General features: G+C 37.8%; 2 protein-coding genes across 5 annotated transcripts in view; one reads left to right on the forward strand and one right to left on the reverse strand.

Annotated features, from left to right (window-relative positions):
- Positions 1 to 15,422, reverse strand: part of Fbxw2 (F-box and WD repeat domain containing 2) — a 30,973-nt gene extending 15,551 nt beyond the window's left edge. For 3 of the 4 annotated variants that reach the window (XR_003302576.2, XM_026408628.2, XM_077797087.1), the window contains exons 1-4: positions 15,347 to 15,422; positions 15,137 to 15,245; positions 9,768 to 10,277; positions 1,404 to 1,598 (exon numbers count right to left, since the gene is read on the reverse strand). Coding sequence is in view for 3 of the 4 variants with exons in the window: in XM_026408628.2 (XP_026264413.2) it covers positions 1,404 to 1,598; positions 9,768 to 10,257 (685 nt within the window). In the remaining variant the exon portion in view is untranslated. The remainder of the gene's footprint in view (positions 1 to 1,403; positions 1,599 to 9,767; positions 10,278 to 15,136; positions 15,246 to 15,346) is intronic. The other variant, XM_026408629.2, reaches the window with a different exon arrangement.
- A 4,541-nt stretch (positions 15,423 to 19,963) lies between these two features.
- B3galt9 (beta-1,3-galactosyltransferase 9) lies at positions 19,964 to 22,505 on the forward strand. The gene is given in 3 exon segments (XM_026408630.2): positions 19,964 to 19,969; positions 21,401 to 21,646; positions 21,648 to 22,505. Coding segments are annotated over 3 exon segments (1,110 nt in total).
- The last annotated feature ends 4,671 nt before the right edge of the window (positions 22,506 to 27,176 follow it).

Raw genomic sequence — 27,176 nt, forward strand, 5'->3', positions numbered from 1 at the left:
AAAAGCAAAGGCATGGAGTTAAGAAAAGCCACAGCAACGTCCAGGAAACAGCAAGTAGAACATTTTTTAGAACAGGGCTCTCAAAGTTGATAAGGAATAAAATCACCTGGATGTCACTGTATATCTTGACACAGTGGAATGTTACACTCAGTTTAATATCCAAATTCCATACTAAATCATAAACCCAAATAATAATTTCTGAAATAAGTGATAGCAGATAGCAAAGATTGAAGACAAATATACAGAACAAACAAAATTAAAAAAAAAAAAAAAAACAGTTTTAGCAGCAAAACAACTAGGTTTAGTTTAAAGAATACTGAGCACCAGAAACAGTGTAAAGAACTCAGAACATAAGGGTGAACAAGACAGGCAAGATCCCTGTCCTCTGGAGCTTATGGTCTGATGGGGATGTAAGGTTATGCTTACTTGTATGATGAGTGTTATGACAGTAATACAGGTTATGGGGAACAAGTAGAGGGGTCCAACCTGTTTAGGGAGTCCCAGAAGGATGCTCATAAACGTGAGGCTTAGGAGCATAAATTATGACCCCGAGAGGCTAAAACAGTACATAAATAGAGGAAAGGAAGAGGGAAGGTGATCCACAAGACTCCAGGAAATAGCTCAATATGATTTCTACATAAAACTCCAAAATAAAATGTAACACGGGGAACTCAAGTCTCAGGTTATATTCAAAAGACCAATTTTCTGCAAAATAGGTCTGATATGCCTTTATTAAGAAACATTCACAGGCTGGGGTTGTGGCTCAATGGTAGAGCACTTGCCTAGCATGTGTGAGGCACTGGGTTCAATTCTCAGCACCGAGTATAAATAAATAAACAAAATAAAGATCCATCAACAACTAAAAAAAAAAAAGAAGAAGCATTCAGGCATCTATTCCTTTTATCTTTAGGTGGTTACTTGCTTTTACTGGTAGTCAAACAGGCTCCAATTAGACATAATCTGTGAAGATCACACAATCTGTGAACCACCATTGCTCCAAAGGATTTTCAGTCTTAAATCTATAAATAAAGTGGTCTGAATTTCCAAGTGCAGGACTCACTCAGTTTGGAAGTATGGAATCTGATAAAAGCAAAAGTGACTGCACAACAGGATATAAATGAAATAGGAGAGAGGAACAACTACCCCTCCTTGCACAAGGGTACATGGAAGAATTTTTAAATGAGACAAGAAAAAGCAAAATTATTGAAAACGTCCCAAATAAGGAATAAAATCTGGAATAAAACTGAGATAAAAGGAAATAATTCCAGTGACTAAGAAGAGTGAAAAATAGCAGGTTAAATTAAAAATATATATAGAGAGAATATATATACGACATACGTGGCTCCTGCTTTCAAAGAAAGATGCTAAATAATTATAAAAATCCTTGAAAAAGGGCAACCCACCCGCCCCCGTATGCCCCCGGAAGTGCTGTGTCCTGGCTCCGGAACTCCATTCCCAGCAGGCCACAGTGTTGTCAAAGGAGCCTGTCACAAGCTTCTGTTCATCAAACTTCACCGCTGCACAAGTGTGGGTCTGGATGCCATAAACGCACTGCCCTGTGCTCACATCCCACAGCTTTGCAGACAAGTCATCTGACCCTTCAAGAGAAAAGCAGGGAGGTTAATACAAAGCAAACACCCTGCAAAGGACAATTAATCCCAAAATCATGGTATTCTCAAAGCAAACGTTCAGCGATCACCTTCTCCGACTTTAAGGTTGAGAAAACCAAAGCATAGAGAGGGCAACATGATTTGCTTAGTCACCAAAATGGTATCAAGCACACTCTGACAGAATCTAAGCTTTTTTGTTAGTCCTGTCCCTTAACTTACCAGGCTACAGTACTGGACTAAAGTATCATTTGGTGCTTTCACTTGAAAAAATTTATAAATATTTGGTTATTACAAGCTCTAATTTGGGTCTGTAATGGGTAGGTACTCCCTTTGGCTGCATGTTACACCTGCATGCTTGTCCACTACACAACAGTCCTGAATAAATAAGGAATGACGAATAGCAGAGCTGTCTGATAGAATATAGTCCAAAGACAAGCCAAAGATAAACCTTAGATCATGGGCTAAGTTCTGCAAAAGCCAACAGCTAATTTCCTGAGCCATCTTGAAATATATAAAGGAACATTAAAAAAAAACAAAAAACAGGAACAAATTACCCCCATTCACAGCAACTCGACAAAAAGCTTATGAAATCCCTTAAAATTCTGTGGGAAAAATCAGTTTTTTCTTTTGACTCTGATGAAAATGTTACATTAATCATGATGACAATTCAACCTTGTTCTCTAAGTTTAAAATTCTAATGATTAACTCATATCTCACAATTTACTTTTAATTCAAAGACTTGACAAAAAGACCTTCTGAGGGCTGGAAATGTAGCTTAGTGGTGGAGCACTTGCCTTGCACCTGTGAGGCACTTGGTTCGATCCTCAGCACCATATAAAAATAAATAAACAAAATCGAGATATTACGTCCATTTATAACTAAAAAATATTTTTTAAAAAAGACATTGAGAAGATACCATAGTTGCTACAATCAGGATACCACATTCTAGAAAAGCACTATATAAATAGTTCTGAAAGAGTTGAGGCATGCTAGTGCACACCTATAATCTCAAGAGGTGGGAGAATTGCAAGTTTAAAGCCAGCCTCAGCAACTTAATGAAGCCCTAAGCAACTTAGCAAGACTCTGTCTCAAAATAAAATATAAAGGCTGGGGGCCTGGGGTTGTGGCTCAGAAGTAGAGTGCTCACCTAGTACATTCAAAGCCCGGGGTTCAATCCTCAGTACCACATAAAAATAACAAAAAATAAAGGTATGGTGTCCAACTACAACTAAAAAAAGAAAATGAATATTAAAAAAGATACACACACACACACACACACACACACACACACACACACATATATGGGCTGGGTATGTGGCTCAGTGTTTAAGCATCCCTGGGTTTAATCCCTAGTTAAAAAAAAAAAATAGCTGAAATAACTAAATAAAGCCAGACATAATTCCATCTTTAGTTAAGAGCCACTGTTTCAGACAGTGGAAAAGTAATCATCACTCAGAAAAGAATGAGACCATGACTTTAACTCTGGAAAACTCTATATGAGTTACACTAAAATGGGTAGGAATACCACCCATTTCAGACTCAAATTAGAGCTTGTAATAACCAGCTATTTATAAATTTTTTTATTGCCACTATGTTATTTTTGTGGGGCTGGACTTGGTTAGTAGGTTCTCAATGAGTATCTGAGACATTAGAACCATCCAGAGAGCTTTAAACAAAAGCAGGAGTTTGGGGCATACCTCAGTGCTAGAGCACTCGCCTAGCAAGAGAAAGCCCTTGGGTTCAATCCCCAGCACTGGATAAAATGAACACACACACACACAAAAGCAGGGTCCTATCTTTAGAGAATTTTAGTTTAGAGTATCTAAAATGAAGTGCAATCATCTTGAGTTTGTCAGGTGATTCTAATTTATCAGCAACATTTTGAGAACCAATGGTCTAGAATAGTGCTATCCAACAGAAATATAAACTGCATACATAATATATCCTATTAGAAAAATTTTCTAAAGACATGAAGAAAATAATTTATTTGCCTAACTCGATGTTAAAAATGAAATATTTTATATTTTTTTACATTCTAAGTTTTTGAATCCTGGTATTTCACTTCACAGTTTGGACTAGCCACAGCTCAAGAACTCAAAAGTGAAATAGAAGGGGTAGCCACTATGCTGGGCAGCAGAGTCTAGATAGATGGTGTTTAAGCTCCTTCAGCTTGGACATTTTGTAATTTTCTAAAGGAGCTAGAGCAGGCAATCATTTTAGGTCCTAGATAAACTTGGTTCTGACTTATTTCCACTGTTCAATTGGGGTTTCATTCATTTATCCATTCAATATATATTTATAGGACTTCTAAGCAGGGAGGGCTCCTGCTCTCATGGCACTTATCTACTTGTGAAGACAAAAAGGCTAAACAAGCAAAAACAATTCAGTCAGTGGTAAACAGCACAAAAGTCCACAGCAAACATAAGGGGATAAAAAGCAAAAATGTCTCACATGAGGCTCCACTGAGATTGACTGTGCTCCTCAACATTCATGTGTTCTACAAACTTATCTCAGGAGCTGGCATGATCAGCTCCTCAACTATACTTCTCTTTGGTTTTTAAGCCAGGTTTTAGCATATTTGAAGAAGGGATTTCATGGTTTAAAAAACTAAGTTTTTACTAATTAAAATCTGACTCAGTTAATGAAACCAAAGAATAAAATATACAATGGAATAGTATATATGTATGTACGTACGTACACACACACACACACACACCAGAGGTCAGTAAAGCTTTCTCTGTGAAAGACCAGATAGTAAATACTTTAAGCTTTGTGAACTAGAATCTCTATTGCAATCACTCCTTTCTGCTTGACATGGTTCACAGTCCAGTTTGCCAACCCCAGTTATACACCTATTGACCATTATTAAGTATTTCTATATTACATAAATATTTGTGAGTAGGCATTGAGGCCAATTCATAAAGAAATATTTAGAACCATCCTAAAAATTAAAAATTATTTACATAAATTGTCAAAATTAATTGCCTAAAATTTGGACACTGATTCTAAAAAAGAGTTTGGCCTGTGAAATAGTGGCAAAGTCAAGTGGGACCACTGGGTCGGAAAGATGTTTTGACTGGGACCTTTATCTACATTTCTGATAGACAATCATGACTGCATTGTGGAAAACAGTTTGAAGCAGGGAACAAGACCAGAGGCTATATATACAGCTGGGCGCAGTGGTGCACACCTTTAATCCCAGTGGCTCAGAAGACTGAGAAAGGAGGATCAAGAGTTAAAAGCCAGCCTCAGCAATGACGAGGCGCTAAGCAACTCAGTGAGACCCTGTCTCTAAATACATTTTTTTTTTTTTAAAGGCTGGGGTTGTGGCTCAGTGCCCTGAATTCAATCCCCAGTACTAAAAAAAAAAAAAAAAAAAAAAAAAAAAAAGAAGGTCATAAAAAATCAAAGGGAGGAATATAGCTCAGTTGGTAGAGGGTTGCCTCACATGCACGAGATTCTTGGTTCTATCCCCAGCACCACAAAAAAAAAAAAAAAAAAAAAAAAAAAACGGTGTCAGGTGACACACTGATCACAAGCTCAAGGCCAACCTCAAAAACTTAGCAAAAACCTGTTTCAAAACAAGAAATAAAAAAGATCTGGTGATGTGGCTCAGTGATGAAGTGCCCTGGGTTCAATCCCCAATACAAAAAAAAAGAAAGAAAGAAAAAATCTAAAGTGTGTCCATACACAAAGAGAAATATTATTCAGCCTTAAAAAGGAATAAAATTCTAACATTGTTACAATGTGGAGGAACCTTAAAGACATTATGCTAAGAAAAGTCAGTCAGTCACAAAAGAACAAATACTACATGAGTCCACTTAGATGAGGTTTCTAGATTAGTCAAATTCACAGGAAGTAGAATGGAGGTTCCATAGGCTGGAGGAATAGGCAATTAGTGTTTAGATGGTACAATTTCAGTTTGCAAGATGCAAAAAAAATTCTGGAGCTAGATGGTGGTGATGGTTGCACAATACTGTGAAAGTACTTACTGAGACAGAACTGTACACTTTAAAATGATAACTTTTGTTATGTGTCTGCCACAGCTTGAGAAGAAAAAAACTAAGGGATTTTCCCAACTAATTATTTAAACTAATTTTATAGAAAAATGGGTCATTTGGTTTTACACTCTAAAGAAGTTTAAAAAGCAAAAAAGAAAACCAGGTTGAGTTACATTTTATAGTGGTTCAGATTACTCCTAAGGGTTAAACCTTTAGGAGCCACTGTTCTCCACTCCTTTCTGGTATTATTGTAGGCCTCTCCTCTGGATTCCCATTTGCTGCCCTGATGTCACATTTTTTGAAAGAGGTCACCAATAATGCAGCCTAGAGGTGAAAGAGGATGAAATAAATGTATATGCTTCTATATCTCGTGAAAGAAAAAATCCTCTCAATTCTGAAAATAGTACTATGATACGAAAAAAAATGAAGGGTACATAACAGAGAGGCAGAAAAATGAACTGTAACCCAAATGGAGTAAACTATCTTATCAAGTTTAAATATTTAACTGGTGGAATCCGATCTCAGCTCTCGAAACACCTGAGGCATGTGACTCTAGTGACCAACTGAATAAACAAAACCAGCACCTCTTCAACACAGGCTGTCATTCGCAGTGAAACGCTTCATCACACTTGTTTCCTTCATTCTCTTCAGCACCCTTAACAAGGATCCACTCTAGGCTCGTCTTTTTCCTAACTCTCCTTTTAAAATGTCACTGCTCCAGCCAACGCTGTGATGTTACGAACTCCTAATCTTTCTCTTGAGCTCAGAGTACTCTTCAAAGCTCTGACTCTGCATTCTCAAATACCATGAGAACTCCCTTGGGCAACTGAATTCAGTTCATCCCAAACAGAATTCCATCTACCCTCTCAAACTCATTCCTTCATTTTCTAGTCTTGTTAGTAGTGCTATTATCTTCCCAGAAATACAAAGCTAGAAACCTAATCCATTCTGAAATCTCTTCTCCTATAATATCGTCTTTATTGTTTGCTCTCTAAAAGTCACTGTAAACTTATTGCCAAATTCAGGATTTCACAATTCAAGTGAAAATGCAAGCTCTTGCCTCTCTCCACTATAGAGAGATAGCCTTTATTTATCAGCTCTGACAAATAAACTCTCGTGCGTTAAAAAAAAAAAGAAAGAAAAGAAAAAGAAAGAAAGAAAATGCAAGCTCTTAAGAAACAAGATGACATAAACACATATACAATTCTGCTATAGGTACTTCTCTCATTAGTAAACTCCCAGGGATGCTGCTATTTTAAAAAATGCTTTAAATTATTTAACAGCTATAGCATAATTTTCAATATGCAAACCTGGTGAATTTAATCAGAAAAAAATAACATTAATATATAGGCACACTTAAGAAACTAATTTTAAAATATAGGTTTGGGTGTTAAGGATGTAGCTCAATGGTAGCATACTTGCCTAGCACAGGGATGAAGGTGGGGGAGAGCAGGGCTAGGTGTATTTATTGTAGATATTAACTTTCCCAACAGAGAATTCAGGGAACTGTTTCCCATTGATTTCTGCTCTGAGTAATTACTGCTTTATTTTATTGCATTTAAAAAATAAAGTATGGGAGCTGGGATTGTGGCTCAGCGGTAGATCTCTCGCCTAGTGCAGGCGGGACCCGGGTTCGATCCTCAGCACTACATAAAGAAAAATAAAAGCATTGTGTTTGTCCATCTACACCTAAAAAATAAATATTTTTTAAAAAATAAATAAAGTATGATGAAAGAAGAATAGTTTTCTAAAGCTGGAGTGGCTGTGACACAATGAGTCAACAGTCAACATTTATGTAAGTGGAAGGCAATACTGCATTTTAATCTTTTAAAAATACCTACCATAAATGGTGAGGCAAAAAAGAAATGGAAGAGCCATCACCATACTGGAAAAGTACATCAAAGTACATAGATACAGATGATATTGCTCCAACAATCAGGCTTAAAAGACAGGGAGAATAATATAAGCATGAAATAACTTAATGCTTACAAATGACAAATCAAACCACTGCCTTAAATCAAATGCATACTTTATAAAACTGGGAAGGTGTCCGACATTTCAAAGAATACATTACCATGTGGGAAAATATACATCCATAAGGTAATGCAATTTTAAAACAACCTTGAGAAGTTACATTCTCTTAACTATTAAAAATGTTAAAGGGGACCAAGGCTGTGGCTCAGTGGTAGAGTGCTTGCCTAGCACACGTGAGACACTGGGTTTGACCCCCAGCACCACATAAAAAAATAAACAAAATAAAGGTATGGGCTGGGGTTGTGGCTCAATGGTAGAGCGTTCGCCTAGCAAGTGGGAGGCACTGGATTTGATCCTCAGCACCACATAGAAATAAATAAAGATATTGTGTCCATCTACAACTAAAAAAATTTTTTTTTTAAAGTTAAAACTGTATCTGGTGAGACTAAAAGAGGGGTAAGTTATTTAAAATTTGCTGTGTACATGGCATCAATTCAGTATATCTGCAAAATCACTAAGTGGAACTATAAAATCATTCAGACTTCTGGACCTGGTAATTCTACTTACCAGCTTCTGTTCCAAATAAAGAATTCAGGAGAATAAAAGTAATGTAAAGATACTCATAAAAATAGGAGGGGAAAAAAAAACCTGAATATATACTAACATGGAAATAGCTAAATAATGATACATTTCCACAGAGGAACAATTCATAATACTTATTAAAAGTGACAACTCGATAATTTAGGACAAATGTTTTGTCAGAAATTATCCTGGGTAAGGGCTGGGACAAATTGTGGCTCAGTGGTAGAACGCTTGCCTAGTATGTGTGAGGCACTTGGTACAATTCTCAGCAATGAATATAAATAAAGACCCACTGACAACTTAAAAAAAATTATATATATATATATACACACACACACACACACACACACTCACACAAGTGTGTGTGTAGAAATTAGAAAAAAGAACACCAAGTATCCTTATACAATTGGGATCATTAATAAGAACTGCCTAGAGCGATTATAAACACTGCCTAAGAATTATTTACATTGCCTGTCAAAATGTGTTGCCTAAAATGTGGGCAGAGATTAAAACTATTTGTAGAAACACATACCCATTATAATCCAACAGTAATACACAAAGTTCCAAATTTTAATGATTACATATGTTATATAAAGTCACTTAATTGCCTAGTTTAAAAGTACACAATTCATTCCTATGTCCAAACTTTCAACTTCCAACTCTTAAAATTACAGGATTTTAGAACAAGGAAGAAAATCCTCCTTTCCCATATTTTTTATTGACAAGGAAATAATTCATCCAAAATGATCTAACTACTGGAAAAATTAACCTGTGTATTTTATTAGTTCTGTTCAAAAAGACCATTCAAGCAAGACTGCTAACAAATGAAGTATTAAATATTTTTTTTTTAAGAGAGAGTGAGAGAGGAGAGAGAGGAGAGAGAGAGAGAGAATTTTTAATATTTATTTTTTAGTTGGCGGACACAACATCTTTGTTGGTATGTGGTGCTGAGGATAGAACCCGGGCCGCACGCATGTCAGGCGAGCGCGCTACGGCTTGAGCCACATCCCCAGCCCAAGTATTAAATATTAATGTAAAAAATTTAGCATTACAACTTTATCCTTAGTTACTACAATTTTACAGTTAATGTCCCATATTCACTTCAAAACTTTTCCATGCATGTAAAAGAAAACACATTTGGGAAAACATTTTAACAAATCATTTTCTCTGAAACATAAATCAGTGAAACAAGCTGATGTATCTGACTTGTTCCTTGAATAGTTAGATACCAATTTTTTCACCTACTGACTCCTTTCCTACCCAACCCCCGCCAAATCACTTAGAGTAAAAGAAACAGCATTAACCAACATGGAGGACTATACATGGAAGAAAAATATAGAAAAAATAATCTACAGCTTTTTCATTCACCTTATGCTTAGAAGAAAGTCTGAAGCTTTTTTTTTTTTTCCTTTCATTAAACCTTATAAAAATGATTGTCTTCTACAGAGGGAAAGAAGATAAAGAGGGGTAGACAATATACTCAGAAGCTAGGAGGAATATGCCATTTCAGTTAGCTGACATAATGAACACCTGACCCTCACAAGCTTGAGTAGTGTATTTTAAGATAAAATAAACAAAAACAACAACCAGCATATCTTACCTGTACAGAGAAGTCCATCTTTGTAGTAAAGTGCATACACTCTGGCACTGTGTCCAATTAATGATGAGGTCTCAAAGGCTTCATGGTCCTCCAGTTGCTTCATTCTTAAAATAGCCTTCAAATAAACCTTCTTCCAGTGCAAAGCGTCCTGAACAGAATCATCTATCTGCCAGCCCAAATTTTTACAAGCAGTCTGCCACACCTCTGTACAGGCACTTATCACCTTATTCCACTGTTTAGAGACGAGGCAGCATGTGAGTAAAGTCTGAGGATCAAGCCATTTTAACAAATAAAAACTGAGCTCCAAGGGAAGGAGTTTGAGGAAGTCTCGCTTGAGGAGAGTCTCCAGGTTATTGGAGAGATGCCTGAGCTGGACTGCCCCACTCAGACTAATCAGGTGATCCAGAGTTTCATTTTTCTGCAAGTCCGTCAGAGAAAGAAACGTAACAGAAATGTTATCAAGCCATGTCTCAAAGTCCTTTCTCTCCATAAGGTTATGGAAAAATTTACCTGTGGCACATCAAAATATTGTATTAGTTCTGTTCAAAAAGACCATTCAAGCAAGATTGCTAACAAATGATGTATTAAAATTAATGTAAAAAATTTAACATTACAACTTTATGCCTAGTTACTACAATTTTACAGTTATGTACCATATTCACCTTAAAACTCTTCCATGGACATAAAAGAAAATAAATTTGGGAAAACATTTTAACAAATCATTATCTCTGAAACATAAATCAGTGAAACAAGCTGATGTGTCTGACTTGTTCCTTTTGAAATCTAGCACATGCTACATGCATTATCACAGTAAAAGACTTAACAAATATTCATTCATAATGAAACAACGTATTCTATAATACACCCCCCTATCAGAGCTACTATAAAATTACTTCCTTAATGAATTCCTTAATACACTTTATTTGAGCACTAAAATCATAAAAATAAGCATCAGATATAACAACAAGAAAGCAAGTCTCTGGAGCAGTAACCTAAGACATTAGTTATTAGTTATCTTGCTAGGTTTAACTTAACCTGTCACCAAAACCACAGAACTGACTGCTTGCTTTTGCAATAGATGTCCAGGCAAAAAGGTATGAAGAAAAAAATATACACAGATGAAGTAAGTTATGTGCCTCAGACATTCTGGTTCCTCTACCTCCTTTTTGGAACTACCTGTTAGAACATGAATTACACAGTCTGTTTCTATAAGCCTCAGAAGAGCTACTGACAAGTCTTAAACATGTGTGCCAGAAACCCATGAGGGTCCTAGAAGCCTGCACAAATAAGGCAAATTGATAACGCTGATACTGTGGGGCACAGTAGCATATGCCTGTTACCCTAGCTCCTTGGGAGACTGAGGCAGGAGGATTCCAAGTTATAGGCTGGCCTCAGTAACAAAGTTGAGACCTGCCCTCCCCCATCTCAAAAACACAAAAACAAAAAATAATAATCTTATTTATTTATTTTTCAGTTTTCGGTGGACACAACATCTTTATTTTATTTTTATGTGGTGTTGAGGATCGAACCCAGCGCCCCGCGCATGCCAGGCGAGCGCGTTACCGCTTGAGCCACATCCCCAGCCCCCAAAATAATAATCTTGATGCTTAAAACAAACAGTTATCACCATCTTCACTTTGCAGATGAGAAAACTACAGGTCACAGAAGATAAATTACTTGCCTATACTCACAGAGCTAGTAAAAGAGCAGAACAGAATGGAAGGCAGTGCTCTCAAGATCAGTACACCCAGTTGTCTGTCTTAAGTCAGTCATAACCAGAAGAACCACAACCTGGTGACAAGATCTGGGGGGACTGTATCTGATTATACCATTTTTCCTTTTGGGAGAATGACAAATTGTTCCAAAACTAAATGGGACAAAAGAATTTTAAAGTATCCTGCATTAGTATCAACAGGCATCAATTCCCTCTTCATAATGTATACTAAACTAATGGAAAGAGAACAAGAAAATAGAGCAAACCAACTTAAAAAAAAAAAAAAAAACCCTCATCCCCAAGATTGGGCATGTACTATTAGATGAGTGATAGGGTTTGTTTTTTGTTTGTTTGTTTGTTTTTTTAATGTGAGGGATTGAACCCAGGGGCGCTCAACCAGTAAGCCACATCCCCAGCCCTTTTTTATATTTTATTTTGTGACAGGGTCTCACTGAATTGCTTAGGGCCTCGCTAAATTGCTGAGGCTGACTCTGAACTCAGGGCAGGTGGCAGGTCTCAACTTTGTTACCTAGGCCAGCCTATAACTTGGAATCCTCCTGCCTCAGCCTCCCAAGATGCTAGGATTATAGGTGTGCACCACTGTGCCCAGCTCCACAGGACTTTTTTAAAAAGCCTTTTCATCTGATTAGTTTCCTACAAGACTGACCTCTAATTTTTAAAATTTATGTCCATAATAACTGAAAAAGGAAATAAATTTCTTTCCGAAAAATCACCTAGATCACAACTTCACAAAAAGCCAGATCTCATCTTCCAACTTTAATATAAAGTGAGTAAACACATTTCCAATATCAAATTTGGCAAGAATGTATTCAGACAAAAAATAGTGTGACTTATTAGTTCACATCAGTCACATCTGCTATAGAATAGTTTTGGTTCCTGTAACTGTGATTGGACTTCAAGATAATATTTTTAAAGCTGAAGGATTTGAGCTAAAGGATGTATTAATTTATAAAAGATAACTTGATTGCCAAAAATAGTTCACATCAACTTTTATCAACTTATTACAAGATAACAAGCCCTCTTCTTCCTCTGTATCCTAGCAACCTTCTAGAACAATCCTTTTTGGAGGGATCCCCACATTGTCACAACAGCTAATTAATTAATATGATCAATTAAAAACACATGCTTTGGTATCTTTTTTTGTTGTTGTTTACAGTAAAGTGTGGAGGGACTTCCTTCATCACATCTACCCACACACACATACACACTATGACACACACCTGCTTACATTTCTGAGTTAAATGGCCACAAGGCAAATCTAAAATAATCATTAAAACATCATCAGGTTCTTACCATTCATGAATATTTAAGAGCAATCCTATAACAGGCCAAAGTAATATGCCCATAAACTTTCCAGTGAGCACCTTTATTTTAAAAGCCCCCGTCATGTCTAAGATGTACATATTTATATATTCTCCTAAGCCCTGAAAAGAATTTTTTGGTCCAACTCTTATATTACGTTACTGTTCAACACCTACGGAGGCTATTTTCTAGATCTTCACCTCCAATTCTTATGAAAAAGGTTTTTGTTTTTTGTGTTTTGTTAAATAAAGTAGGTTTCATTAACTCTGCGGAATGTCCTGTTAAAAACACCAATTTATCTCAGCACCACAAACAAGACAAAACAAACAAGCCACAGATTTTTAATTTTCTAAAAGAATTAACTAACTTTGGAAGGAACTTCCTTAAGGTCATAAGTCTAAACTGAACTCTTTTACAGTGCCTTTAGGAATATCATGTACTGGTAGCACAAGGTCTCCAGGGAGAAACCTCAGGAAGTAGAATTTCAATTCAACATGAGGAGGAGCTTTTAAATCATCAAAGCTTTCCAACAATGGAATAACTACCTCCAGAGTAGTGAGTTTCCCATTACTGTGAATAATCTGGACAGCTGGATACAGACAAAGGCAGAATGGGATAAATGAAAATGCTTTGGAGTCAAATTTTTCACTGATTCAGCCACTTCCTATGTGATCATGGAAATGTTCAACTAACTTCTAAATTTCAATTCTGTCATTTGTGAAATGCAAATTACTATTCAACTTCAGGATTTTGAGAATAAGAAATAAAGCAGGGAGATGTGTGGCATAGTGCCCAACTTAGGGTAACTCAAATAGTACTTTTTATTAGTCTCATTACTATGAACATCTGGAAAGGACTCCTTTTTGTGGCACTGAGGCTGGAATGACATGACCACTGACATCCCTCCCAACCTTATCTTATCACAAAGTTTCTCTTAATACCTGGAAGAAAAATTTAAGGACTCAAACTTCCTGGGTTTAATTTTATAATTAAGGGTAGTTACTGAGTTGAGGCTATAAATTGCTCACTAGATACTTTTTCCTCTCTCCCCTACCCACATCCCCAGCTGTCTAACACTTATTTTCCCCACTTCAAACTCAACATTAAACTTGCCCTTCTGACTTTAAACAATCACAAAGCTCTGAGGAAATACATATTGTGCTGAAAAGATTCCTAACTTGGGAGTTGAGACCTGGGTTTGATCTCTGGATCTGCAATTAATTTTCTCTGTTCCCTTAGGCAACTCTCTTATTTAAACTGGTTTCAAAGACTGAAGTAGTGCTCATAAACATTACCTCACTTGATCTTCACAAGTTCATAAAGGGTGTCAATATTATTGTCCTTACCTAACAAATGAGAAATTTATGGCCTAAGAAATGGAGTGGCATTTCCAGAATTGCATAGAAAGTATCAAGCTCAACACCTTGACCAGTTTCCACCCTTCCCAAGCAAAACCAAATTTACACTCCAACACCTTATTAAAGACAGCACATTCTAGATAAAAGAGTGTGAATGTTTTCTCTTCTACTCCATCAGGACCTGGCCTAGTAAAGAATGAAAGCCAGACATGTTAAGAAGAAGGCTTCCTCTTCCCTCTTTTTTCCTATCAAGCAGCTTTTAAAAAAAAGGGGGGGGGAGCTTTGAAAATGTACATTAGCCTAAAAACTTACACATGTGTAAAACATCTTGTACACTTAAGAAAATAATAATATTGCTGCCTCCAGAGAGGCGAGATGAGGAAAGGGAGAGGTTCCTTTTACTCGTATAAATAAGGGCTCTCCAACTCCACTTGCTACCAAGTGACCTTGGGCAAATCATTCCACCTACCTCAAGTCCAGTTTCCTTACTTGTAAAAACAAGCGGCCACTAACAGCCTTTCACACCCATAAACTCAGGTTTGTGAGGATTTAAGCAGGATAAAGCACACACACACACACAAAAAAAAAATTTGGTATAGAACCTGGCGCACTGTAAGCACACAATAAATGCCAGCTACCATTGTTACTTACAATATTATCATCTTTGCTTTTTTCCAAGAGGCACCCCACATACACACCTGTTTCCATTGCATACCCACAATTATGGCGCAGTCCCCCATATTACCACAACGGCTTATAATTCATAAATCACCTCGCCACACTTCCTCATCTTTCCAACTCCTGGTAGCCCTGGGACTTCAGTTATTTCATTTAGCACCTAGGAAACTGAGGAACTAGGAGGCAGGAGCTCCCAGACCTAATTTTCCCATCTCTAAAATGAACTCCAGATCCCGGAGCTGACTAGTAGCTCCCAGGTCCCCGGCTCCAGGAGCCATGCTCCGCGCGACACTGACCTGAGCGAGCGCCCCGGGGCCCGGGACCTCGCGCCGGGCTCACACCGAGTAGGCGCGCTCGGGCCGCCAGAGCCTCGCAGCGGCCGGGTCCGCTCCGCAGCCATGGCGCCTGCAGGGAGAGAAAGACAAACAGCCGGAGGAACCGCGGGTCAGTAGAGGCACGGGCGGCAGAGAGCCCTCTCCCTGACGGGCCCCGCCTCGCACACAGACCTGGACCTGCGGCCGCCGCTCTGGGTCCGCAGCCTCACTGGGGAGCGGCTTCCGGTGCTGCTCGCGTCATCTCCGCGCGTCCCGCTGTCCCCCGGCGCCCGGCGGAAGCGGCTGCACTTCCGGCCCCGCCCGAAAGGGGAGATTGGAAGGAAAGGGATGAGCCAGAAAGGCGGGGCACGCCGACGGGCTCTCTCCTAGTTTATAGTGCAGCCGAGGCTCGACGGTATCTTCGGCTTCCTGCGGAACATCCAGATTTGCCCAGAGTTTGATGTCCCTTACTCAGCCTTATGTTGCACTCAGCCACAGTTTTTCTTAATAGTCTCAATTCACTGGGAAGAGGCAGCTGTGGCTAAGTTGAGATGTGTCCAAATTCAATCCATTGAGCAGCTATTATAACCCAAACATTGTTAAAGGAAATAGGTTAGGGTACAAAAAACACAGAAATCCCTTACCACTTGAGGCCTACATCTAGTAGAAGCAGGAAGATATAAATAACCAAGCAGGCATGGGACAAACCTATGGAGAAAATAAAGCTTGGCAAGGGGGCAGTCACATTACATAGATTGGAATTACAGCACTTAAACTGGTTACTCAAACTGAAGTAATTACTCCTCGTTTGAAGAGTAAATATAGCACCCTGTATCCTCTGAAGGACTGAATGAAGTTGAAAAGTTTGCAAATATTTAGTGTCAAGAACCAAATCTCTTTGTTTGCTGGCTATAATGAACTGAGCATCTTTCCTCTACCATGCTGTTCTAAGGAACCATTCATGTTAAATTCTGGCACAGAAATTATCTACATTTTGCCTGTGTCCTGAGACTTTCTGTGTGGCTGAATTTAAAGGTGATGTACCTGTTAATCTGGAAGAGGCAATTTCAAGGCAGCACAGCATTCAGGCAGTGATATGGATATTGATGGCAGCTTTTGGGCAAGTTTACTGTAATAATCAGGAGCAGAAAACAGGAAAAAGATTTGAAAAATCAGGAGGATCAAGAGTTCAAAGTCAGCCTCAGCAATGGAGGGGGGAGGCCTTGCTGAGGATATGGCTCAGTGGTCAAATGCTCCTGACTTCAATCCCCACCCCCCCAACTCACCCCCCAACCCAGCAAAAAAAAAAAAATTGAAAAACTTGCAATTTGGTCAGAAAAGTGAATGTAAAACTAGGGCCAAGAAAGTTGTGGTGATTGAAGAGCTTATAGCCACTAAAGAGATGCTAAGTAATCTGCACAGAAATGATAAGAAAGATAGCTTGAGGGCATCTCAGGAATTATCAAGACTCTACCCATCACAGGCTCAGGGGTATAAAAGTAAAAATTTATTTGAGCAGAGACCATGAGGGCACCCTGCCTGCATGGAGGGCCAAGGAAGTTGTTTCATCATGCTCAGGCATTCACAAGCTGCTTTAGCTATGATCCCAGGAGGCCTGGCTACTGCTTAAGATGGAAGCAGACCTTGGTGTCATCCACATGGCACTGGTTCTGCAGAAATTCAGGATACTGTAGTTAGGGGGTAATGGAGGCTTTCACTGAGATTCAAAGAAAGGGGGCTGGAAGGCTGGGCAAAGTGTTGCAGGTTCAGAATTTCTGCATACAGCCCCTGAGAGGACAATGTATGAAGATGCCAGAAGGAAGCCAACCTATAGTGGAGACCCCTGAGATTAAGAGATGTCAGTAACTTGAAACATTTGCTGAGGAAAGCTGCATAAATGAAGCAGAAACAAGAGAGAGGCCACATGGGCTGCAACCAGCAAGGCCATGGGGCAAAGCTACACAAGCCCTTAGGAGAGTACATCACAATGCCATGTACCCTAGATGCTGGACATGGAGCCACAGAACTTGATCATCCAGCTGGGTTTTGGTCTTTGGCCCCTTCTCTTCTTCCTATGTCCCTATTTCTCACTTTTGGAATGGGAATGTTTACTCTGTGCCATTATATATTATACATATGTAACTTGGTTTTGATCTCTACAGAGGTTCACAGTCAAGAGTTTGCCTTGAGTCTCAGATGAGATATTGGACTTGGATTTTTGGGCAATTCTGGAACTCATAAGACTATGGGTATTCTTGGAAATGGGCTAGATGTATTTTTTATTGTGATATGGGCATAAGCTTTTTGGGACTAGGGCCAGGATGTTATGATTAGGATATGAGCTGTCCCTTGGTAGCTCATATGTAAGACGATGCAGTAATGTTCAGAGGTGAAATGATTACATTATGAGAACTGTAAATTAATCAGTGGATTAATCCATGGTGGATTAATCATTTTAATAGATTAATGTGTGGTCACTGTAGACAGGTAGGGGTGGCCTATTTAAGCCTTGGGGATTATACTATCCCTATCTCTTTACTCAAGTTCAAGTTCTCTCTGCTTCCTGGCTGTCATGAACCAGGCAGCTTTTCTCTGCCACGTCTTTCCACCATGATGTTCTACCTCATCTCAGGCCCAGAGCAATGGAGTCGTCCAACCATGGACTGAATCTCTGAAACCATGACCCAAATAAACTTTTCTTCTGTTAAAAAAATAAAAGGAAAAGAACTAAAACTATTCCAAGTGCTACAAACTTCTAAACACCTTTTTTTGTATTTCAACTCAAATCTACTTCAGAGCACAAGTTATCCCCACCCAGGTGTACACTCAGGCATGCACATGTGCGCAAATACATTCACATGCATTTTATACCAGCACTGTCCAAGAGAACCCTCAGAAATAAAGGAAATGTCCTCTCTTGGTGCTATTCAATAAAGCAGTCACTAACCTCTTGTAGCTACTGAACACATGAAAAGTGCCTAATGTAACTGAGGAAAGACATTCTTAAATTTATTTATTTGTAGTTAATTTAAGTTTATATAGCCACATATCCAAAGTTCCAAGCATCCTGAAACCATTTAGAGTACTTGAGACATGGGAAATAAAAATCATGTGAGATGAAAGCCAAGTGTAGGGTGTTCACTGTCAGGGCACAAGAGAGCAGCAATATGTGGTAGACAACAGGAAGCCACTGCAGACTTGTAAGCCAGACAGTGACTGGTGACAACATTAAAAGACATATAGCAAGAGATGGATATACAAATTGAATAACCTCTAGGAAAGGGAGGTCAGAAAAGAAAAACAAGCACCAATATCTCTTTGCAGCAGTCTCAAAGCCATTAAGGTAGAAGTTTGATAAATCAAACTGAAAATTTCAAATGGAGCCCATCCAGAAATAATCTTATTTGAATCCCTCACATACAAAATATCCATACTCTGTAAATTTGAGCCCAGAGAAGATTGAGGAGCAAAACTTATGACTTTGAAAAAAGAAAAAGAAAATTGCAGAATGGTATTCATATTTAATTAAATTCTTAAAAGAACCATTTAATTATTAAATTTAATATATGTAAAACTTCCCTTTCATTTGAATTTTTAGGTTAGATTTTCCCGTGTGGTAACAATTTCCAAGAATGCATGATAATTGATCAAAAACAGCCAACTTTTAGAAGCTATTCCTAGCCAAATAATTACAAAAACTCCTGTGTCAGGTAGTTAAAAAAAAAAGATAAAATACAGCCTGGTATGAGAACACAGTGCTCAATGTAACTGCGTTTGTGACAGGAACATGCAAATATGCTGAATGGTATTTCTTTTCTTGAAATAAACTTACCAGTAGAAATGGTGTTTAGGATAATTCCTACATGCTCTAAGAAAATAGCAAACATTAAATGTTTAGTTTCCTCATTTTGGCTAAAATGAGCTATATGATATTTTTTATTTGGAGATAAACTTCCTAGGGGAGGTAATTTTTAAATGATTTAGCAAAGTTCTTGCATAGCCGATACCAACAATTCAGAATCTTTCTCTCAATAAGATTGGCCAGACCAGCCGGATATGGTGGAGCATACCTGTAATCCCAGAGACTTGGGGGGCTGAGGTAGGAGGACTGTGAGTTCAAAGCCAGCCTCAGCAACTTAACGAAGCCCTAAGCAACTCAGTGAGACCCTGTCTCTAAATAAAATACTAAAAAGGGCTGGGGATGTGGCTCAGTGGTTAAGTGTCCCTCGGTTCAATCTCCAGTGCTAAAAATAAATAAAAAGATTCACCAGATCACACTATTTGATGTTTCCTTGGTGACGAAACACAAATGAATCCAGTAGGGATGACAAGTATTCCTTAATGTTTCAAACAGTTTTAGCATATGTGCATATACCAGGGAGTGGGCATTATTCCTAAGGTTTAGTTTTTTGAGTTGCACTCAAGAAACCACTGTACAATATTTCTCCTTGGTCAATGATGCTGTGGAGAGGTGATGTTGAAGATTTTTAACCAGGAACTCAGCATGAGACAAGGAGTCAGTTTCATGAGATACACAGGACTGGAAGCACTCGAAGAGGTTTGTTTTTTCTATTCTTTGTCCTAGATTTACTCTACCCGTAACGTGATCAGCACTCACTCTCCTATGCAGGCAGCAGGTATTCTGGGACAAAAGCTCAGGTTGATTGGCAAGAAACCTTATCCTTAAAGTTTGAGGCGCAAAGTACTTTACTGCAGTTGCTGTTAGACTGGAGTGATCCTGAGATACATTTGGACACACAGCATCTGGACTCAGTAACTTCCACAGCCCTAATATTGTTCACAAACAACATGCAGGTAAGTTTCCAATGATCTTTGAAACATTTGATATCTGTTAAAAATAGGCTCTGAAAAAGTTGAAGTTTTTTCTATGTGTAAATCTGCACTGAGAAAAGGGAAGGGAGTTCAGATTATGCTCTTCGAAGTTTGTTTTGTTTTTCTATTTAGTGGTCATGGGCTAGAAGAGAAAGGATTCAGGATTCTCCAATGATTAAGAGTAAGTTTTAGAATCTGACAAATTTGATTTCAGATCATGGGTATTACCCCAAGCCCTTGTGTGTTCTTGAGGAAATAACTAAACTGTTCAGATACTCAGCTTAATTTTTAAAATGATCTATCTATTTACTGGGGCTAAATGAGTTAAGACGTAAAAAGCTTAGCACAATGTCTGGAACACAACAAGTGCTCAGTAAGAGCTAACTATTATTATGGAAAGTTTTGTTGATCAAAGCTCCAATGAATAGAGATTCAATTCCTTTACTGTTCCTTAGTTATATTACAATTTTGCAGATTCCCTTTTCAGATGGAAAGTTTTTATCTCCTTCACTGAGGTGAAGTAAGTTTGGCACGTGTCCATCCTAAACCTTTGAAGAGGTGCCATGCAGATAGTGGGAATCTACCCATCCTGATAGAAACCAGATGGATTAGGAGACACTGTCAAAACAGACTCTAATTCAGAATTAGATTAAATTGGAAAGTCATAGTAGAAGAATGTAAATGTTTGATAAATATTACTGTGTGATGGCCAAGAAAAGCAACTACTTCATGGAAAAATAGCCCTTGACCTTTGTAATTAAGAGAAGAAACTGATCCAAGTCCTTCCATTCAAGAAAGAACATCAGATATTTTCCTATAGGTTTTTTTTAAATCACAATGATGCCACTTGTTATGTAATATCCACATTTCTGTGTCTGGTTCTTCTTTGCAATCCCCAGCGTCTAACACAGCTTCTTGGTCTAATAAGTAGGCTTTTATCCAAATAAGGAAGAGAACAACTAAGTGACATCTCACTCTGTGTCTCATTTGTGCCTAACATGGACTTAGAGCACTGGAGAAGAGAGAGCTGTCCAGGGGACCACAATCTAGTAGAACAGTCAGAGAACAGTGATAAATAATAAACACTTATCGTAGAGTGTACTGCTAAGTGCTATAAGAAATCCATAGAGCTGGGTGCAGTGGTGCAAACACATGTAATCCCAGCAACTCGAGACTAAGGTAGAACTGCAAGTTGGAGGCCAGCCTCAACAACTTAGTGAGGCCCTAAACAACCTAGCAACCCTGTCTCAAAATTGAACATAGAATAAAATAAAGGGCTGGGGATGTAGCTCAGGAGGAAAGTGCCTCTGGATTCAATCCCCAATACCATGAAAAAAGTCCCTACAGGGTTCACTGGTAGCAAACCAGGAATGGGGATGAAGCTTGAGTGACCTGTATTCTTTTCTTATTCAGGTGACATTCTGCAGACTTCGGACTCACCAGTGGTGCTTCATTCTGTTTAATGTCATACTGTTTCATGCCTTGCTTTTTGGGGCTGACTTTGTAGAAGAATATTTTCTGCATTCTTTGCCTCATGTAGATATGAAAGTTCTTGAAATTAAAGAGAAGGCAAGAAAACTGAATATGGAACCTCTAAGAAGTAATCCTTCCAAATACTATGTCTTGAGCCAGTCGGATATCTGCAAAGGGAAGAACATTTTTTTTGCTCTCTTTTATCTTCAGTAGCCCAGGAAATGGAACAAGACGGGAACTCATCAGAAAAACCTGGGGTAATGTGAGCAGTGTCCAAGGGCACCCCATTCTCACACTGTTTGCTTTGGGAATGTCTGTTACCATAACCACTCAGAGAGAGATAGACAAAGAATCCCATAAGAATAATGATATAATCGAAGGAATCTTCTTGGACAGTTTTGAGAACCAAACCCTGAAGATCATCACAATGACCCAGTGGGCTGTGACATTCTGCTCTAATGCCCTATTCATTCTCAAAATTGATGAAGAGATGTTTGTCAATATGCCAAGCTTGGTAGATTATCTTCTCAATCTAAAGGAACACCTTGAAAATATCTATGTAGGAAAAGTTGTCCATCAGGATACACCCAACAGAGACCCTGGTAGCCAAAACTTTGTTCCTCTTAGTGAGTATTCACAAAAATACTACCCAGATTACTGCAGCAGTGAAGCTTTTGTGATGTCCCAAGATGTGGCTTGGATGATATATGTGGTTTTCAAAGAAGTACCCATTATGGTGCCTGCTGATGTGTTTGTAGGGATTTGTGCTAAGATCGTTGGACTTATACCCATCCACAGTTCAAGATTTTCTGGAAAAAGACACATCAGATACAACAGATATTGCTATAAGTTCATTTTTACATCCTCTGACACTAAAGATGCTGAAATATCCCTGGTGTGGATGGAAATTAATGGTGGGAAAGAATGCTCACTGTTTGAGACTTACTATGGGCTCATTTCCTGCAAACTTCTGACATACCTTGACAGCATTAAGCATTTTCACATGGGGACCATAAAAAATAATGATATGTATCTCAATGATTAAGATGTCTTTGCTTTTCTTGTAAGTCTGTCAGTTTTAAAATGCTTTTTTCCTGTTATAGAAAGCAGCCCTTTTTTCCCTTGTTTTATGTAGTTTCTCTGAATCTTTAATCATACTTAGCAACGATACAAGATGTTTGTAGTGCTTTGATGTAATCTATGTTGTTGAGATCTCATTTTAAGAAATTTAAATTGGTGTGGCATGGTTTTTTCAAAATAAAATCTTTCAGAAAAGAGACTAGTACATCAAATTATAACCAAGTCTTTAATATATTTTTATTTATTTTTTTATGTGGTGCTGAAGATCGATCCCCAGGTCTCACACATAAGAGGCAAGCACTCCACCACTGAGCCACAACCCCAACCCTATAACCAAGTCTTTCGATAACAATTATATAAATTTATATAAACAACATAATGTTTTGATACATGTATATTCCAGAATGGCAAAATCCAGCCACTTAACATGTTACCTTATGTATTTTTTAATGGTGATAACACTTAAAATATACTTTTCTAGCAATGTTCAAATATAGAATATATTGCTCCTGTCATTACCATGAAGTACAGTACATCTCCTGAACTTATTCCTCCTGTCAAACTGAAATTTTTTGTCCCTTGACAACATCTCCCTGGTCCCACCACCTCCTAGCATCTAGTAAAAACTATTTTACCCTGTTTCTATGAATTTGATATTTTAACACTCCATATATAAGCGATATTATGTGGCAATTGTCATTTGGTGTCACTTAAGATGATGTCCTCCAGGTTTGTCCACTGTGCTGCAAATGATAGGATGTCTTTCTTTTAAGGCTGAATAATGTTCTATAGTGGATATAATCCACATTTTCTTTATCTGTTCATTCATTGAAAATCCACATTTTATCTGTTCATCTATTGATGAATTCTTTCTTCTTCTTTGTCCATCCATCCCTCCCTCTTCAGAACTATTAATTTTGCTTTACATATTTAGTTGCTTTGATGTCGGATTATCATAGACCTATAATTGTTATATCTTCTACATGAATTTATCCAGTTATCATTATATAATTATTTTCTTGGTCTAATTTGAATTTAGTTTAGTTTTGTTTTTGGTACCTGGGATTGAACTAAGGGGTGCTTAGCCACTGAGCCACATCCCTAGCCTGTTTTGTTTTTCATTTTGAGACAGGGTCTTGCTAAATCGCTGGGGCTGGCTTTGAACTTTTAAGCCTCCTGCCTCGGCCCTCCTGAGTCACTGGGATTACAGGCATGCCCACTGTTCCTGGCTGGTTTTACAGTTTTTGACTTACAGTTTTGGTATCTGATAGAGGAATAGCTGTTTCTGCTCTTTCATTTCCATTTCCATCTTTTCACTTTCAAACTATATTAAAGGTAAAGTTAGTTTGCTATGGTTTGAATATGGTTTGCCCCACCAAAATTTATGTTGAGGCTTAATTTCTCACTGAGGCACTGTTGGGAGGTGGGGTGTGGTGGGAGGTGTTTGTGTTATGTGGACAGACCTCTCATCAGTGCAATAATTTTTTTTAAATAGGAAACAGCTATTCTGGGAACTCAGACCCTCTTTCTGTCTTCTATACATGTTGGCTTACCCTTCTGCTTTTTCTTCTTGCCATGTTGTTATACCACACGAGACCTCATCAGATACAGACATCTGATCTTAAACTTCACAGCCTAGAGAATGGTGAGCTAAATAAACCTCATTTCTTTATAAATTACCCAGTCTCAAGTATTTTGTTATGACAAGAGAAAATGGACTAAACAGAATCTTTTATAGGAAGCATATTGTTGGGTTTTAAAAAAAACTGTAGCCACTTCATGTCTTTTTATTTTTTTTATTTATAGATGGACACAATATCTTTATTGTTTATTTATTTTTACATGTTGCTAAGGATCGAACCCAGGGCATCACATGCGTAAGGCAAGCACTCTACTACTGAGCCACAACCCCAGTTCCCACTTCATGTCTTTTGATTAGGGAATTTATTCCATTTATAATCAATGTAATTATTAATACATAAGGACTTGCTCCTGCCTATTGTTTATTTTCTGGCTGTTTGGTAGATCCTTTGTTCATTTCTGTCTCTTTTTCCATCTTCCTTTGTATTACTTTATTTAATGACATGCTTTGGTTCTTTATTTTTCATATTTTGTGTTTCTACTACAGGTTTTTACTTTGTGATTACCATGAGGCTTACTTGAAACATCTTGAGTTATAAAAGGCTATTTTAAGATGAAAATAACTTAATGTTGCTTGTATAACACTACATTTTTATTTCACTCCCTAGACACATTGGTGTTTGATGTCAATTTATATCTTTGCATATCTCTTAAATTACTATATATGTTATTATTTTAATATTTTGTCTTTTAACCTTCTTACTAAAGATATAAATGATTTGCAGGGCTAGGGTTGTGGCTCAGTGGTAGAGTGGGTGCCTAGCCCGTGCAAAGCCCTGGGTTCAATCCTCAGCACCACATAAAAATAAAATAAAGGTATTGTGTCCAAAGACAACTAAAAAATAAATATTAAAAAAATAACTGATTCACATACCACCATTTTGGTATTTGGGTATTCTGAATTTGGCTGTGTATATACTATTACTAGTGAGCTTTACACTATGTTTTTCTGTTACTAGTTAGCATTCTTTTCTTCCAGCTTGAAGAACTTCCTTTAGCATTTCTTGTAAGGCAGGTCTGATGGTAACAAATTGCCAGTTTTAAAATTTTTTTATTTAGGGGCTGGGGATGTGGCTCAAGCGGTAGCGTGCTCGTCTGGCGTGCGTGCGGCCTGGGTTCGATCCTCAGCACCACATACAAACAACGATGTTGTGTCCACCAATAACTAAAAAATAAATATTTAAAAAATCTCTCTCTCTCTCTCTCTCCCTCTATCACTCTCTCTTTAAAAAATTTTTTTTATTTACTTATTTTGAGGTGCTGGGGATTGAATCAGGACCTTGCATGTACTAGACAAACACTCCAACATTTACCAATACCCCCTGCCCTTTTTATATTTTATTTTGAGATAGAATCTCCATGAGTTGCTCAGGCTGGCCTCAAATGTGCAGTTATTCTAACTCAGCCTCCCAAGAAGCTGGGATCACAGGTGTGAGTGTGAGCCAATGCACCTTGCTATATTTATTTTAATTGACACATAAATGTATGTATTAATAAGATACAGTGGGATATTTTTATAAGAGTCAATGATCAAATCAGGGTAATTGGCATATCATCAACCTCATATATCTATTTTCCCTCAGTTTTTATCTGAAGTTTGTTTTGAATGTTTGTCTCCTCTCCAAAATTCATGCAGAAACTTAATCTCCAATGCAACCAGTATTGAAAGGTGGCCCATTTAGGAGGTAGGTTGGTCAAGAGAACACCTCCCCCGTAAATGGGATGAAGGTGCTTCCTGTCCTTTTGTCCTCTTCCATGCAAGGATGCAGCAACACAGTGCCATCTTGGAAGCAGAGAGCAGTACTCACAGACTGAACACACTTGTGTCATGATCTTGGCCTTCTAGCCTCCAGAATTATCAGAAATAAATTTCTGGTGAAAATCAATTTGTATCCAGTCTCAGATATGTTGTTATAGCAGCGTAAACAGGCTAAGATACCATCCTATTTTCTCCTGGTCTATAAGGTTTTTGTAGCCCTTTGCCAGCCTTATTGGAACTCTCTTATATGAGAGCTTCAATAGCAGACTAGATCAAGCAGAAGAATTTCTGAACCTGAAGATGGGTCTTGGCTGTCTTCAGAATCCTCTCTTTTTGTTTTTGATTTTTGACAATTTGATTATAATATGTCCCAGTGTATTCTCGTTTGGGTTGAATTTGATCAGTGATCTAGAATATTCCAATACCTGGATTTTACATATTCCCCCAGATTTGAAAGTTTTCTGCTACTATTTCTAATTTGCCCTTTATCTCTCTCATCACCTTTAGGACCACTTGTATTTCAAATATTTGTTCCTAGGTTGCTGTCCTTTAAATTCCATAAACTATCTTCATTATCTTTCATTTTCCTCTGATCTTTTTCTCTTCCTCTGATTGTGTATTTTCAGGTAACTTATCTTTGGGTTGACAGTTTCCTTCTTTTTCTAGACATCCATATCTCTTCTAAGACCTGAGAAAACTTCTACAGTTTCTTTTTTTGTTAAGTAAGTTTTCTGTGCTTTTCTCCATTTCTCTTCCCTCTGACAATCTCATAATGTGAAAATTTGTTCTCTTATTGGTGTGCTATAAGAAGTATAGAATAATTTCTTCATTCTTTTCTCATTGTTTTTTCTTTACCCCTGACATTTCCAAAGACCTATCTTCAGGTTGGTAAATTCTTTTTTTTTTTTTTTCTGCTTGATCTAGTCTGCTGTTGAAGTTTCAATTGAATATTTTATTTCATTCATTGAGTTCTTCAGCTCAAAGTTTTTTTAAAAATATTTTTTAATTGTCAAGGGATCTTTTATTTAATTTATTAATTTGTATGTGACGCTGAGGATCAAACCCAGGGCCTCACGCATGCCAGGCAAGTGGCTCAGCCCTCAAAGATTTTTTAAAATGATATGTATCTCTGTCAAATGTCTCATCCATATCATTAATTGTTTTCTTGATTTCATTGAATTGTTTCTGTATTCTCTTGTACCTTGCTGAGTTACCTCAAAATCATTATTTTGATTT

The sequence above is a fragment of the Urocitellus parryii genome, chromosome 4 (assembly GCF_045843805.1).
Source record: "Urocitellus parryii isolate mUroPar1 chromosome 4, mUroPar1.hap1, whole genome shotgun sequence".
NCBI lineage: Eukaryota > Metazoa > Chordata > Mammalia > Rodentia > Sciuridae > Urocitellus > Urocitellus parryii.